At 35.9% G+C, this 15,953-nt stretch overlaps 1 protein-coding gene across 1 annotated transcript in view; it reads left to right on the top strand.

The window, feature by feature from the left end:
- Nucleotides 1-15,190, top strand: part of LOC127152831 (short transient receptor potential channel 5) — a 56,880-nt gene extending 41,690 nt beyond the window's left edge. Inside the window, exons 8-11 of the mRNA XM_051093687.1 lie at nt 1,424-1,633; nt 4,647-4,688; nt 6,462-6,551; nt 8,869-15,190. Of these exons, the coding sequence (XP_050949644.1) occupies nt 1,424-1,633; nt 4,647-4,688; nt 6,462-6,551; nt 8,869-9,693 (1,167 nt within the window). The 3' untranslated portion in view covers nt 9,694-15,190. The remainder of the gene's footprint in view (nt 1-1,423; nt 1,634-4,646; nt 4,689-6,461; nt 6,552-8,868) is intronic.
- Nucleotides 15,191-15,953: the final 763 nt, after the last annotated feature.

Here is a 15,953-nt window from a genome sequence, read left to right on the forward strand (position 1 = left end):
CTGGCCACTACGTTGCGCCCCAAAATTCTTTGGTAATCATCAGATTTCATGATACCGTTCACACAGTCAAGGCATCTAGTGCCAGAAGCAGCAAAGCAACCCCAAAACATCTTTGAACCTCCACCATGTTTGACTGTAGGGACTGTGCTCTTTTCTTTGAAGGCCTCATTTCTTTTTCTGTAAAAAGTGCCATGATATCTTTTACCAAAAAGCTCTACTTTTGTCTTATCTGTCAAAAGTACGTTCTCCCAGAAGGATTGTGGTTTTGTCACATAAGTTTTGGCAAACTCCAGTCTTGTTTTTGTATGCCTTTGTGACAGCAGCGGTGTCCTCCAGGGTCTCCTACCATAGCGTCCCTTTTCATTCAGATGTTGACAGATAGTGTGAGCTGACACTGTTGTACCCTGTCTCTGCAGATCAGCTTGAATTTGTTTGGAAGTTAATTGGGGTTCTTTATCCACCATTCAAACAATCCTTAGTTGTAATTTTTCATTAATTTTGCCCTTCCATCCACGAACAGGCAGTTTAGCTACAGTGCCATGGGCTGTAAACCTCTTGATGATATTGCACACAGTGGACATAAGAACATTAAGATCTCTGGAGATGGACTTGTAGCCTTGAGATTGTCCATGTTTTTCCACAATTTCTCTCAAATCCACAGACAACCTCTTTACACTTGTTTCTTTTCTCTATGCTCAGTGTGACACACAACACAAAGGTTGAGTCAACTTTTCTCCATTTTAACTGGATGCAAGTGTGATTACTATATTGCTCACACACGTTACTTGCCACAGGCGTGTCTAAATACAAATTACAGGAGCATCGCATGCTTGAAAAGCAATTATTTCTTACAATTTTGACAAGGTCCCAATAATTTTGTCCAGTCCATTTTTGAGTTCTGTGTGAAATTTTATCAAGTTTGACTTTTCTTTTCTGTTTTTTTTTTTTTTTTTTTTTTTGTGTGTGTTTTCAGCAGTGCAAACAAAAACAATAAACATGTGAATACCAAAACATTTGCAATTGGAACAATTTTCTGAGAGAAGTGTTGCATTTTCTGACAGAATTGCAAGGGTGCCGATATTTTTGGCCATGACTGTATGTACTGAACATTAAAGACATTAGTACTATATCTTACTAGCAGACCATCATATTTTAGCAGTTTTCTCAGCCAGATTGGTTTATTTCTATGTATTTTTCAGGATGTTAATTGTGTGCTTATATAAGCTGCATTTAGAGGCATTTTCACCCCTGCTTGTGTCTCACAATGGGAACCGTTAATCAAGTAAACACAATTCTGAGTAAACGCACATCATCCAATCGCAAGATGATTTTTGCAGCAACAAAAGCCAGTCTGGGACACTTTCCCAATTGGCACTTTTAACACTCTCCTCCATCCAACTGGCTGTGTGTTTCTCTGCTGTAGGATCATGCGGACATCGAGTGGAAATTTGCTCGTACCAAGCTGTGGATGAGCTACTTTGATGAGGGCGGGACGTTACCGCCACCCTTCAACATCGTACCTAGTCCAAAGTCTGTGTGGTACCTGTGTGTGTGGTTGCACTGCCGTCTGTGCGGACATGGAGAGCCGAGACACGAGGACGAGTGTAAACACGAAAACCTCAAAGAGTTCACGGTAATGCACTGTGCGCTTTCATTCTGTATGCAGCGTGGGTGGCACATTATAGCTTTCACTCAATAAATGTAACACAGTCCTTGACAAAAGCAAACAAAAACAGCATAATTGTTATAAACAGTCATTATTAGTCTTTTTTGCTCATACTTTATTATATTAAAACCAAAAGGAAAAAAAAAACTTCATAAATCATAAATTGCCTCTGAAATTGGATGTCCTGCCATTAAATAATATTTAGATATAACCTGCTAGGGTTTGTCTATTTGGCGTCCAGCCTCGAGTTGCCCTAGGCCGATGTTGGTTGCTAGGCAACCCCACTTCAACCATACCAATTCCCCTGACATCTTTCGATCAGTTGAACTTGTCTTCTCTGTGAGGTGGGCTCTACTGTTTTTGCAAGCGCGCTCACCCACGTTCTCCCACACACAGCACATGGAGCGCAGAGTTTTGGGTTTGACAATCATTATGTAAGGCTGCCATCATTTATTTTTGAATTTGTAGCTGGCGTTTCAGTAAAGAACAGACATGTCAAAGGTTTTCAGAAAGCGTTTCAGACCATTTAAAGAAATAGTTAAATAAATGAAAGCATAAATGAAAATTCTGTCATCATTCACACACCCTCATGTTGTTTCAAATCTGTGAATGGCTTTCCTCCATGGAATGCAACCTAGAAATTTTAAAAGAAAGTTCTGGTCGCTCTTTCATACAGTTACAATGAATGGGGACTAAAGCTGTCAAGACTTTTAAATGTAAAAAGTTATTATATGATTTCAGAAGACATTCAGAAGTCGCATGGACTACTTTTATGATACCCCTTTGAAAGCTTCAAAGCTCTATATTCTTTTCTTTTTTTTATAACACACAAAAAAAAAACTTCAAACACTATTTTGTGTTTCACGGAAGTCAGTCATGCAGGTTTGGAACAATATGAAGGTGTGTGAATGATGACAGTTTTCAGTTTTAGGTGAACGATTCAGGGTTGTTATCGTAATACTAAAACCATTTAAAAAAAAAAGTCTTAAAATAAATGCAAACTGAAAAAAAACATTTAAAACAAAATTGTGTTGTAGTATTGCATGATATAAACTCACAATTCTGAGAAATGAAGTCAGAATTATTATTAGATATAAACTTACAGTTCTACTCTAAAGTCAGTGTTGCGTAATATAAACTCACAACTGTTATAAAGTCAGAATTGTGACATAAATGTACAATTCTGACATTTTTCCTCAGAATTGTGATTTTATATCTTGCAGTTTTCTTTGAATGTCTTGAATGTCTTTGAATGTCTTGCAATTCTGGCTTTTTTTTCTCTCAGAGGTGCGAGTTTATATCTTGCAATTGACTTTTTTTGTCAGAATTGCGTGTTTAGATCTTGGAATTCTGACATTTCTTAGAATTGTGATTTTATATCTTGGAATTCTGACTTTTTTCTCAGAGTTGTGAGTTCATATCTTGGAATTCTGACTTTTCTTAGAATTGTGATTTTATATCTTGGAATTCTGACTTTTTTCTCAGAGTTATGAGTTTATATCTTGGAATTCTGACTTTTTTCTCAGAATTACGATTTTATATCTTTGAATTCTGACTTTTTTTTGTCAGAATTGCATGTTTATATCTTGCAAATTACTTTTTTTTTAGAATTGCGAGTTTATATCTTGGAATTCTGAGTTTTTTTTCTCAGAATTGCATGTTTACATCTTGCAAATTACTTTTTTTTTAGAATTGCGAGTTTATATCTTGCAATACAGTTTATTTTGCAGTACAGACTTTTTTTTTCTCCAAATTGTGGTTTTATATCTTGGAATTTTGACTTTTCTTCTCAGAATTGCGATTTTATGTCTTGCAAGTGATTTTTTTTTTCAGAATTGCAATTTATCTTGGAATTCTTACTTTTTTCAGAATTGCGATTTTATATCTTACAATTGACTTTTTTTCTTAGAATTGTGAGTTTTTATCTTGAAATATAGACTTTTTTTTCTCAGAATTGTAATTTTATATCTTGTAATTCTGACTTTGTTGTCAGATTTGCGAGTTATCTTGCAATTGACTTTTTCTCAAAATTGCGATTTTATATCTTGCAATTGACTTTTTTTCTTAGAATTGTTAGTTGTTAGTTATTTTTATATTGCTTTTTTTCCTCAAATCGCACGTTTACATCTTGGAATTCTGACTTTTTTTTTTCAGAATTGCTATTTTATGTCTTGCAGTTGACTTTTTTTCTCAGAATTGTGATTTTATATCTTGGAATTTACTTTTCTCAGAATTGCGATTTTTATATTTAGGGCTTCTAACTTTTTTCCCTCAGAATTACATGTTTATATCTTACAATTCTGACTTTTTTGTCAGAATTGTGAGTTATCTTGGAATTTTTACTTTTTTTCAGAATTGTGATTTTATATCTTACAAATGACTTTTTTTCTCAGAATTGCGAGTTTTATATCTTGGAATTCTGACTTTTTTCTCAGAAATTCAATTGTGAGTTATTAAGTCAGAATTGTAAAGTTTTTATCTCACAATTCTGAGAAAAAAGATTTGCAAGAAAAAATAATTGTGAGATATAAACTCGAAATTGTGAGAATAAAAAGTCAGAATTGCATGTTCATATTGCACAATTCTGACTTTAACTGGCAATTGCAAGTTTATATCATGCAATTCTGATAAAAAAATATCTTATATATATAATATACAAGTTGTCATATGAAAGATTGTGATATGAAAAACTCGCAATTACCTTTTTTTAAATTCAGTGACAGAAAATGGCTTGCATTAAAAAAAAACATACAGACATTTAAAAGTTATGGCAAAAACACACTTTAAAATCAAAGTAAAAACAAAAAATATAATAAAATTCTAAATATTAACAAAAACATAGTATAAAATAGTATATAAATTATACTAAAAATAACAGTAACTGAAACTACTTTATGTGAGATAAACTATTTACTTTAGATCATAAGTATTACATAATGCCACACATTTATTGTTGAAATTTGCTATTGTTGTCTTTCAGGAAAGGCATGCTGATAACCTCATTCAGAACCAGCACTACCAGGTAATGGCATTTGGCCGTACACATCACACTTTGGCACCTGTGTCATTAATCCGTTTCCCAGCATGCTGTTGGATTCAAACCTTGCTGTTAATATGTTAAACGTTCCAACAATTTAAATGAGAAAACAAACAAAACCCTATGGGCATCATGCATATTAATAAGTTATTAGAGCACTGCACGTTGTATAATTTGCATGTCTTGTCGTAAATGATAGTTTAGGTGCTTGCAAAGAGAAAAAATCATGTAGATGGGATTTTAAAACAAATATTTAAAATCGTGCATGATCACACTGAAAATAAATATGTTAATTAGTTAATCAGTGCATATTCTTTGTGTGTTCTAATTGCATTATACCCTCTCCTGCTTTGAACTTCACAACCACTGGATTTCTGTCAATTGCTAATGCATTAATACATAGCCAGCCAGACTCCGGCAATCTCTGGTGCAGGTCGCGACACTGTAATGAACATCCATTATGAAACAACACAGCTGCCACTAAACAATCTAACGTGCCTTCAAAAAGGGAATGCAGGGAGGAACTTACAACAATACACACACTTGTCTTATTTGTATGCTGCTATTTTTTATCTATGGAACACAAAAGTAGACAATTTGGAAGAATTCTACATCATTTTAGTTATGCACTATAGAGGGTGTCGAATTCCAAAATGGACAAAAACACCATAAAAGAACCATAGAAAATGTCACCAGTGATGATGATGCAACATTATTAGTGAATGACAACTCAGGATACGTTTACACAACGATAGTACTAAAAACGGAAACGTTTTTCCGTTGCGTTTCTGTATTATATAATGTATTTTATACATGCGTTATGCATGCCAGGCCAGTAGATGGCACTTTGTAAAAACACAACATGCCTGCAGATGACATCACACATTTTTATATTTTAAATGGAGATGAAAACATATCTTTTTCAAAAACGTGCATTTTTCACACTACTGGCATGAAAATGAACTGCCAAAACAAATTAAAATATTTCTGTTTTTAGTTGAAAACAGTGTCATGTAAACACCCCCCTTAAATTTCAAGTCTATTGTATAGATTCAAAAGACCTGGGATACTGGAAATACTTAGTCATACAATGTTTTTTTTTTAATACATTTGGCTTTTTTTTTGCAGCTTGACAGCTGTGCTCATTATGCTGTTGCATGCCAAGAGCTGTGTGATGATTGTTCAAAATCTCTTATGTTCTGTGAAAAAAATAGTATCATACGGACTTGGAAAGTCATAAGAATGAATAAATGATGACAGAGCTGTCATTTTCGGGTGAACTGCTCCTTTAAGCAGGGTCTTTTGTCAGTGTGAGTTTGTATATAATTGCTACAGACAAATTTTTCTCCCCAACAATCAAGAGCTGCAGTAGCGGATATTGCACTAGCAGTTATTTTGTTGTTGTGCGTAAGCGGGTTTTGAGAGCCACCGCTGGCTCATTCTTTATTGGATATGCAAATAAATGCTAATGAATGCACGTCCAGATTCTCACCTCCAGCTAATACATATGTCATGAATATGCCCAAAACTGATTTGCGCCGCTTATTAAACTGGAATCGCAAAATATGCGCATGCCAATCACATTCAGAGCCCATCACCCCATCTCACCTCACCCGAGAATAAATCATCACCTCCTTTGGGGATGTGGAATGTTCTTATGATTCATACTGAAGAGGAAAACAGGGTTATTTGTAGATCAGAAGGTAATATGTCAAGAAAAATGTATTGAAGCCCTTTACATTTTTTGGCTGATTTTAGGAGGTGATCAGAAACTTGGTAAAGCGATATGTTGCAGCCATGATCCGCAGCGCCAAAACAGACGAAGGGCTGACAGAGGAGAACTTCAAGGTATGAGGACTTTTTGTCATCTTATTCTACAGGCACTTTATAAAGCCATGGTTATCTCATTTGTATTTGTAAAGCATACATTTTTATCCAAATGTAGAAATGTCTGACTGTGAAATCCAGGCTTAAGTCTCAAAATCTAATTATTAGATAATAAGCATCAAAGTTTGATTCCAACCATTAATTTCACCAAGATTTCAATCTTTGACATAGCATTACTCAGTGTTAAAAATCACTTCTTAGAAGCTGAATGACTTCAGCTGGGTTTTCACAGCAAGGCTGACAAAGTCAGTCATGTAGGTTTGACTGTTGGTTGACGTGGTAGAAACACCCTTAAGATATGAATACTAATGAGATTAATAATGTTAAGTAGATAAACCAAATGAACAGTTCACATATTAGGAAAAGAATAAATTAACTTTGAATTAAATGGATAGCTCATTCAAAAATGAAAATTCTGTCATTAATTACACACCCTCATGTCGTTCTAAACCTGTAAGACCTTTAAGATATTTTTTGATAAAATCGGAGAGCTTTCTGACCCTATTCCTGTTTTCTTTGTGCACAAAAAGTATTCTCGTAGCTTCATAAAATTGAAGCTTGATCTACTGATGTCATATGGACTATTTTAATGATGTCCTTACTACCTTTCTGGGTCTAGAACGTGGTAGTTGCGTTGCTGTCTAGGCATTTTGGATTTCACCCAAAATATCTTCAATTTTGTTCCAAAGTTGAACGTAGGTCTTACGATGACATGAGTGTGAGTAAATAATGACTGAATTTTCTTTTTTTAGATCAACTATCCCTTTGAGAGCTGAAAATGATCTTAATTAATAAGTACCTACTGTCTATTAAAGACAAAATTTGAATTTTATAGTCTAAATCAGGGGTGCCCAAACTCAGTCCTGGAAGGCCGGTGTCCTGCAGAGTTTAGTTCCAACCCCAATTAGACACACCTGAACCAGCTAATCAAGCTCTTACTAGGCATACTAGAAACTTCCCGGCAGGTGTGTTGAGGCAAGTTGGAGCTAAACTCTGCAGGACACTGGCCCTCTAGGACCGAGTTTGGGCACCCCTGGCCTAAATAGTAATTTCCTAACCACCTAACTAGCCGCAATATGACAAAACAACAAGCAATCCCACATTAAAGGAGAAGTTCACTTCCGGAACAAAAATGTACAGATAATTTACTCACCCTCTTGTCATCCAAGATGTTCATGTCTTTCTTTCTGTCTTCAGTTGATAAGAAATTATGTTTCTTGAGGAAAACATTTCAGGAATGTTCTCCATATAGTGGACTTCAATGGTGCCCCCAAGTTTGAATTTCAAAAATGCAGTTTAAATGCAGCTTCAAAGAGCTCTAAACATTCCCAGCCAGGGAAGAGGTATCTAGCGATACAATCGGTCATTTTCAAAACAAATTGACAATTTACATACTTTTTAACCTCAAATGCCCGTCTTGTCTCGTCTCAGTGATGCGCATACATAGTCTGTGTAATCGGGGTAAATACATTTATGGTATGTCGAAAACTCCTGTCTCGTTTTCTTCTTCAACGTCAAAATTGTCCTACATCGCTGCTTCACCTTTTTTTGTTCACTTTGTAAACACTGTGTTGGTACTTCTACAGCGAGGTAGGACGATTTTGAAGTTGGGGAAGAAAACAAGATTTTTGACATACCCTAACCCTAACTGTATTAAACCAGAAAAAAGAGCCATAGAGTTCACATAGACTTAGACAAGACGAACTTTTGAGGTTAATTAAGTATATAAAATTGTTAATTTGTTTTGCAAATAAATGATCGTTTTGCTAGATAAGACCCTTCTTCCTCGGCTGGGATCATAAGAGCCATTTGCAGCTGCATTTAAACTGCATTTTGGAAGTTCAAACTTGGGGACACCATTGAAGTCTACTATATGGCGATAATTTCTGAAATTTTTTCCTCAAGAAACAATTTCTTATCAACTGAAGAAAGAAAGACACAAACATCTTGGATGACAAGGGGGTGAGTAAATTATCTGCCAATATTTGTTCTGGAAGTGAACTTCTCCTTTAATCTAGTTTCCAACCTGTATGTAATGATTTTTTTTTGCCTTCTATTTTGCTAAGCCGTCATCTCCTATATATTAAGCCTCAGACAGTTGAGGGAGAGACTAATTATGGAAGATGATAAACTCCAGATATGACTCATCCCTAAAGTCCTCAAGGAATACCCCAAGAACCAGAAGTCATGATGATAATGTCATAATGTTAGAACATTTCCTGTAATTAGGTGGTGCAGTTTACACTCCGGTAATTGAATTCCATATTTCTGCATTCAGGAACTTAAGCAGGACATCTCCAGCTTCCGCTACGAGGTTCTTGACCTGCTGGGCAACCGTAAACCACCGCGCCGCACATACTCCTCTAGTAGCGAGGCCACTCAGCAGGACGAAACAGCTGAGCCTGAGGAAGACGATGACGGCGACGAGGAGGGCGATAGGTTCGGAGAACCTGGAGAATCGTCCAGATCCAAAGCATCTACGTCCTTCTCCCAATGTTACAGGAGAACCCGAGAGTCCCAGTTTAGCGTATCGGCTCTCTTCAAGTCCATGTCGGGATCAGCAAGAGAAAGACCAGAAAGCAATGGCTTGAGAAACAACATATCCCACTCGTCTGCGTTTGTGCGGACCAGCAGCCGCCTACAGCGCTTTTCGCGCTCCAAGAAAAACTCTTTGCAGCGTTTGGGAATGCTAATGTCTCGTATGAACGGACACATCCCGGACCAAAATGTGGAGACCACAGGAAATCAGCAGTCCGCATACAGCATCTCAGACCAAGTACCGCAGTCGTCTTGGCATGGTCCCCAGATGCTGTCAAAGGTAACACAGAGCGAGATGCACCTGCACACATTGGGACTGGGAGCACCTGGGACTGAACAGAACCCAACGCAGGCCACATCTCAAAGGGCCAACGGCAGGGACAGTCTCCTCCTCCGGCCACCCAGTCACTCGCTGCCCCCGCTGCACTGTGCTTCCAGCCTGACCACCTCCAGCGCCCAGCTCTTGGCCTCTAGTGATGATCTGTGCCATGGCTGGGTGGGACCCTGTGACAGTTTGGGCTCCTCCAGCTGGGAACAAGAGGAGTCGGTTACGACACAGCTGTAAAGGCAAAGTCAGCTCATTAACCTTCCACCACCCTGCTCCTGGAGAGCTACCAACCTACAGATTTCAGCTCCAATCAAACACACCTGAACCAGCTTGATAATTGCAGGCAAGTGTGTTGGAGAAGGTTTGGACCTGACATCTGCAGGATGGTAGCTCTCCAGGAGCAGGGTTGGAGGTGCCTGGCTTAAGACGACTGGTTCAAAGCTTCGACAACAGTGAAGGGCCTGCGACACTCATGCTTCAGCATCTTTATGCTTTGCACTAGGAATGCAGCAATATATCAATGCAGAGTCAATTTGTGGATAGATTCTGAGATTTTCTGAATGCATCGTGATTCTTCTGGAGTTTATTCTGAGCTTAGTTTTAAACGGCAGACGGCACTCTAGTTCTTAACCACACACTCAAATGCTAATGAAAAACAGCGCTGAAGAGCCATAGCCATTGCCCTTGCAATTCGCTTCAACCTTGTCAAACATTATGAATGATCATTTTAGGTTCAAGTGTGTAAGGAATTGGAAGCAAGCACAGTACGGCCATTTCTAAAGCGTGCAGTGCCATCTGCTGTTCAAAAATAAGCTCAGAATAGATTTGAGAGAGAATTACAATGCAGTGCATGAAATCTCAGAATCAATCCACATATTGATTATGCATTGATTTATTGTCACATCCCTACTTTGCACACATTGGGCCTTATTCACAAAACACGAGCAGAACGAATTGTGGAAAAAAACATTTGTAAAACATCATTGCAAGCATCAGTGCAACCATTTACGTAACGCCTATCCTAGCAATTTGGAAAATTTGTTCGACTTGTGTTTCTTGATTGAGGTCACTGGGAATTTATATTCAAAGGTGAAGTATGTAATTTCTGTGTGAAACAAAAAAAACAAAAAAAAACAAAAAAAAAAAGATTCGCAAAAGATTTGGAAGTGTACATCCAGTGGAAATTTTACTATCCCATGAGGCCACAGGAGAGGGTTTGTGAACAGCAATAAAGTGACAACTGATGCTGGTAGGTCACATGATTATAATAAGTCCAAACAAAGACTTTATATGTGACCCTGAACCACAAAAGCAGTCTTAAGTAGCACAGGTATATTTGCAGCAATAGCCAAAAACATATTGTATGGGTCAAATTATCAATTTTTCTTTTTTGCCAGAAATCATTATATTAAGTAAAGATCATGTTCCATGAAGATATTTTGTACATTTTCTACTATAAATATATCAAAAATTAATTTTTGATTAGTAATTTGTATTGCTAAAAACTTAAATGTGATTTTTTCAATTTTATTTTTTTTTTGCACCCTCAGATTCCAGATTTTCAAACAGTTGTATCTCAACCAAATATTGTCCTTTCCTCGCAATATTGTATAGACGTCAATTTCAAAAAATTGACCCTCGTGACTGATTTTGTGGTCCATGGTCACATATATATATGAAGACTGTGCACTCCTATTACTTAAGCCTTCTAAATGATAGAGCCAGTCGTTCATTAGTAAAGTCATTTCATCACTGCAGTTGCCGTTAGATGCCGCGGTTCTTATAGAAACAGGCAGTGTTTGCAAACAGTAAGTTCCCTTTTACATGTTGTTTGAACATTAATGTGTGTTGGCAGTGTATGTACAAATCTACCCTATAATGATAAAAATCCATGCAGTGGTTTTTAATTAATCTGTAAAAAAAAAATATTCCCTTTTTCAAATGGAGCCATTCTCAGATGCCTGTCGTTGTGGCGTCACACCAACAGAGGCCGCTCCCACCATAGTTGATTGCCATGAGCGTCTTACCTCAGATCAGTCGTAACAGTCCAACCTCCATGTTTTGGTGCTGGATGTAGGTTAGACAAGAATTGAGTGATTGAGGTGTTGTGTTGCTGGATGTAATAATGAACATAGTGGTCGTCATTTTACTCATCTGAGCCACTGAAGATGCAGTGGATTATGTTTGTTTGTGAAGGGAATGCGCCTCCTGATTTACATATATCTGTCTATGTTCGCGCGCGCAGGGTTTTTTTTTATGAATCTTTGCAATCGCCTTTCCTAATAATGTGCTAGTTAGCAAGTTTAGCGGCTAAAGTAAACAGGCTCGTCACTCCACAGAGAGAAGAGAGGGGCGGGGCGAGCAGAGCTCATTTGCATTTAAAGCAGCCTCGACCAGAATGGAATGATTTTTGCAGATCTGATTTTGGCAAGATAAAAGGGGTGTTGTTTTACACTACCACTGAGGATTTTTAAACCAAAGTATATTACAGACTTTTCATTAAGACCCTAAAGAATCATATCAACTTGTGGAAAATGGGCATCCAATGACTCCTTTAATAGGCCTTTGATTCAGATTACCTCATACTACACATTTGTACCATATAGCATGTACACTTTTTGGTATTTACAAAGTAATTACTTATTCAAAAGTACCTATTCGGAGTGTATGCAATTTTGGACATGATCTATGCATAAAAGTGTAGTTTAAATACAATTCGTACATACTACATTTACCATGTCACTTTTCCAACATTTGCTAATCATCTCACATTGCCTTATGGGTTAGACATCTCTGCAAGTGTCGTCAGAATCCAGGGTGTCCAGGTATTTTTCCACATACTGTTTTTTTTTTTTTTTTTTAATTTAATCCTGCCAATTTGGACATAGACGTAAAATACTATTAGCAGGTAAGCAGACATGTTCCGATATTGGGACTGCATTACACTTTTCAGGAATTCAGCTTATGAACCCTTGAACAGAACATTTGATTGTAACTCAGAAATTTGCCCCCAGTGGCAAATGGAATGGACACGCATATAGGACAAATGACCAGTGATGGGAATAACGACGTTATAAATAAACGGTGTTACTAACGGCATTATTTTTTTCAGTAAGGAGTAATCAAAGAATTACTGTTTCCCCCGTTACAACAGCGGAAATGACAATAAAATGCAATGTTGGTATAATTTATTATAACATTATTATAATTTTATTTTTCAGTTTATTACTGTACCGGTATTTGTGTCAAAATAACGGAGTTCCTTTGGAGTTCTTCAGCTTTTTAGAACTGGCAGTTTCTTCGGTAGTAGGTGGAACTAATACGCAAACAGCAATCTTATTGGCTGGCGCTCATCTATTATTGTATCTGTTTTAATTTCAGCAAATCAGTTTGAGCGAACGGAGACAACGTGATTAATATTCATTAACCCAGCAGCTAATTAATCCTTAGTGCATTTTATGTTATTATTAGAACTCGAATTAGTAGTAGTTTTGTTATCTTATCAGTATTATTTTTCGTGTCGCTTTTGTGTATATATATATATATATATATATATACACACACACACACAGGATATCAGGCATTTAATATTAGTCTGGAAAAATGTAATTCACTTAATTTAAATTTCATTCATTTACCCTTTAAGATTGGGGGCATCCAAGTTATTTGACATATTTGAACATTTTTAAAAGTAGTAACAGAACAGTTACTTTCCTTGGTAATTATTTACTTTTATAATGATGTAACTCAGTTACTAACGCAGTTACTATTTGTGATAAGTAACTAGTAAATAAAATAAATTACATTAATGTATTTCTTCTTGCATTATTTTCAACAATCAAGAATGTATGAAGTAGTTAAAAGTAATTCTCACCTCGTGCACATCGATTTCACTGGATTCCAGTCGGCATGTTGCATAGGGTCTAATTAATTTTTAATGCATTTGAAGCTCAAATCGGATCTAAACATTACTACTACTACTAAAAATAACTACAATATGAACAGGGTTTCCACAACAAAATTTGCCCAATTGCTTCTCAAAACTAGTCCAAAACGAGCTCAGTCAAGCTCCAGGGGTAAATATCGTGTTAGTGGGGTCGCAGAGTTGAAAAACAACCCATGGCAAAAGTGAAAAAGTAGCCAAATTCTGTGGGAAAACTGTGGACATGGCAACACTTGCACCGTCATATGGAAGCAAGTACTGAGGGTATGTAAACTCTTTGAAGCAACTCCCATGAGCACAAAATCATGACAAATGTTGATCTATACTCCATTCTATTCTAAACATCTGACCTGTATTGGATTTAGTACCACATATGGCACAAATCAGAATTAAAAAGATCAGATCCCATGTAGTTTGTGCCGTTTACAATGCTATGAGAAAAACAGATGAATCACACATGAGCAAAAAATTCGGAGTTGGGACACATTTGTCTGCAGTGTGAACGTTTAGTTGACTCTGCATAGGATAGGAAAAAGTATCTGAACATCAAAAGAGAGACACACTTCACCTTTAAATGTAAACAGTATTTGCTATGTTGGCACCTCCTGTGGCTTTATTTGAATTTTTTGTTCTTTTTATTTGAATTTTGAGCAAAATTATCATGTCAGAATACCAGAGTCATCAAAAATCCCAAAGAAAGCAAAACTTTGAGCTCTTCAAAAAATACTTAAGTGTGCATCCAAGCGACTCACATAGAATGCAATATGCATTTCAAGTATTTGTTATATGAGAATGTTCAGATGCACCCATAACAAATGTAGCAGCCCTCTTTTACAACTCCATCCAGTGTAACAACCTGTTTATTTTGCAAGCGTTTTAAACCAGATTCGTTAACTTTTTAATTACAGACCATCTGCACCGCATGCTCAGTTCTGATGCTATAATGTTCTTCACTGTCAATGCTAGTGCAATATTTTTGAAAACAAGCTTAAACTGCAGACTTGAAGATTGTGTGTGTACTATAGAAAGCTCAGAAGTGGAAGTAGAACCAGTGTATGAAATATAATGTCTCATACGTAATGTAAATTATTTACTGATCTTGAAGTTTAATCAGAAGACAGGTAACAGAATGTGGATCTAAAGATATATGCATCTTTGTAATACACTTGTGTGTACACCTAACATAAATGTTTATAAAGGGCACCAAATGGTTTCAAATGAAGCTTAAAAATATGCTACAAAAATTATGCATCTATGTGATTGGTAATTTCTTTTGTTTTTTCACAGATGTTTTATAGCAAATGGTGTTAAATAGTGATTTGGCTCCTAGAAACACAACGCATGATCTAATATTTAGAGTTTGTGTGGAAGCTCAATACCGGGTAGAGTTAGTTTATCTCATGATCCGTCACAAATAATATTTCAAATCAATTCTGCACTTACTGTTGTGGGTTAGTAACTTCCCATTTGTTTTGCTTCATTATGGTTTTAATTTAAGCTGTAAGGTATCTACAGTAAATTCTAAATGCCTTTTTTGGTCAAATTTATTTTCTAACAAATTATTTTTCTATATTCTTTTTTTTTTTTTTTTTTTTTGACATAAGGGGTACGTTTTTGTTAGACCTCATGTAGAAGTCATGGGTGAAGATTTTTATACCTTGATTTAAAATAGAGGCTTCAGTGGTTTTCTATTTCATTTTTTGTTTGTGGTCACATCAACTAAATAAATCATATCTGGGTTAACATTGCTAATGATTGAAACTGCACTTTTTCCTGATGTTAATGTCAACACGACAGATCCCTTCAGTGTTTTCTTGGTGTTATTGTGCATATTATTGAAAAAGGTAATAATATAAGCTTTCTTTGAAATACTGTGCTCAACCTCTCAAATGACTGCCTTACTGCCTGTTTTTAATTGAATCAATTCCCAAAAGTTAAAACAGTGTTCCACATGTTAGTATCATGTTTTGTTAAAAAGCATTACATTTTCAAGTAAAATAGGCAGCTTTGAAGAACAGATTGTGAAAACGTCAATAAGACTATCCAAGAAACACATACATTACATACTATTAATTACAAAGTCAAATAATTACATAATATAATTCATGGAAAGATGGCAAAATTGAAATTAAACGTACTTAAAACAAAAATATTATATATATATATATATATATATATATATATATATATATATATATATATATATATATATATATATATATATATATATATATATATATATATATATATATATATATATATATATATATATATATACACATATATATACACACACCAATATTTTCTGTAGAATAAGTAAATTATTTTGTTTAAATGAAGGATTGCAAAAATGAGTACACCTTAGATTTAATTCAGCAAATGTATAATATTCTAGTACTTAGTATGTTCTACAGAACTCTAAGTATACTGCTCTGACCCTTCTTGGCACTAAGAGTACAAGTTCATGACAAAATGCCACATCTGTCCTGTTTAAGTTCTGAAGGACGACCTCCTGCCCTGGTCCTTAACGTTGCTCAGCTCGTCTCTACAGAAT

The sequence above is a fragment of the Labeo rohita genome, chromosome 21 (assembly GCF_022985175.1).
Source record: "Labeo rohita strain BAU-BD-2019 chromosome 21, IGBB_LRoh.1.0, whole genome shotgun sequence".
NCBI lineage: Eukaryota > Metazoa > Chordata > Actinopteri > Cypriniformes > Cyprinidae > Labeo > Labeo rohita.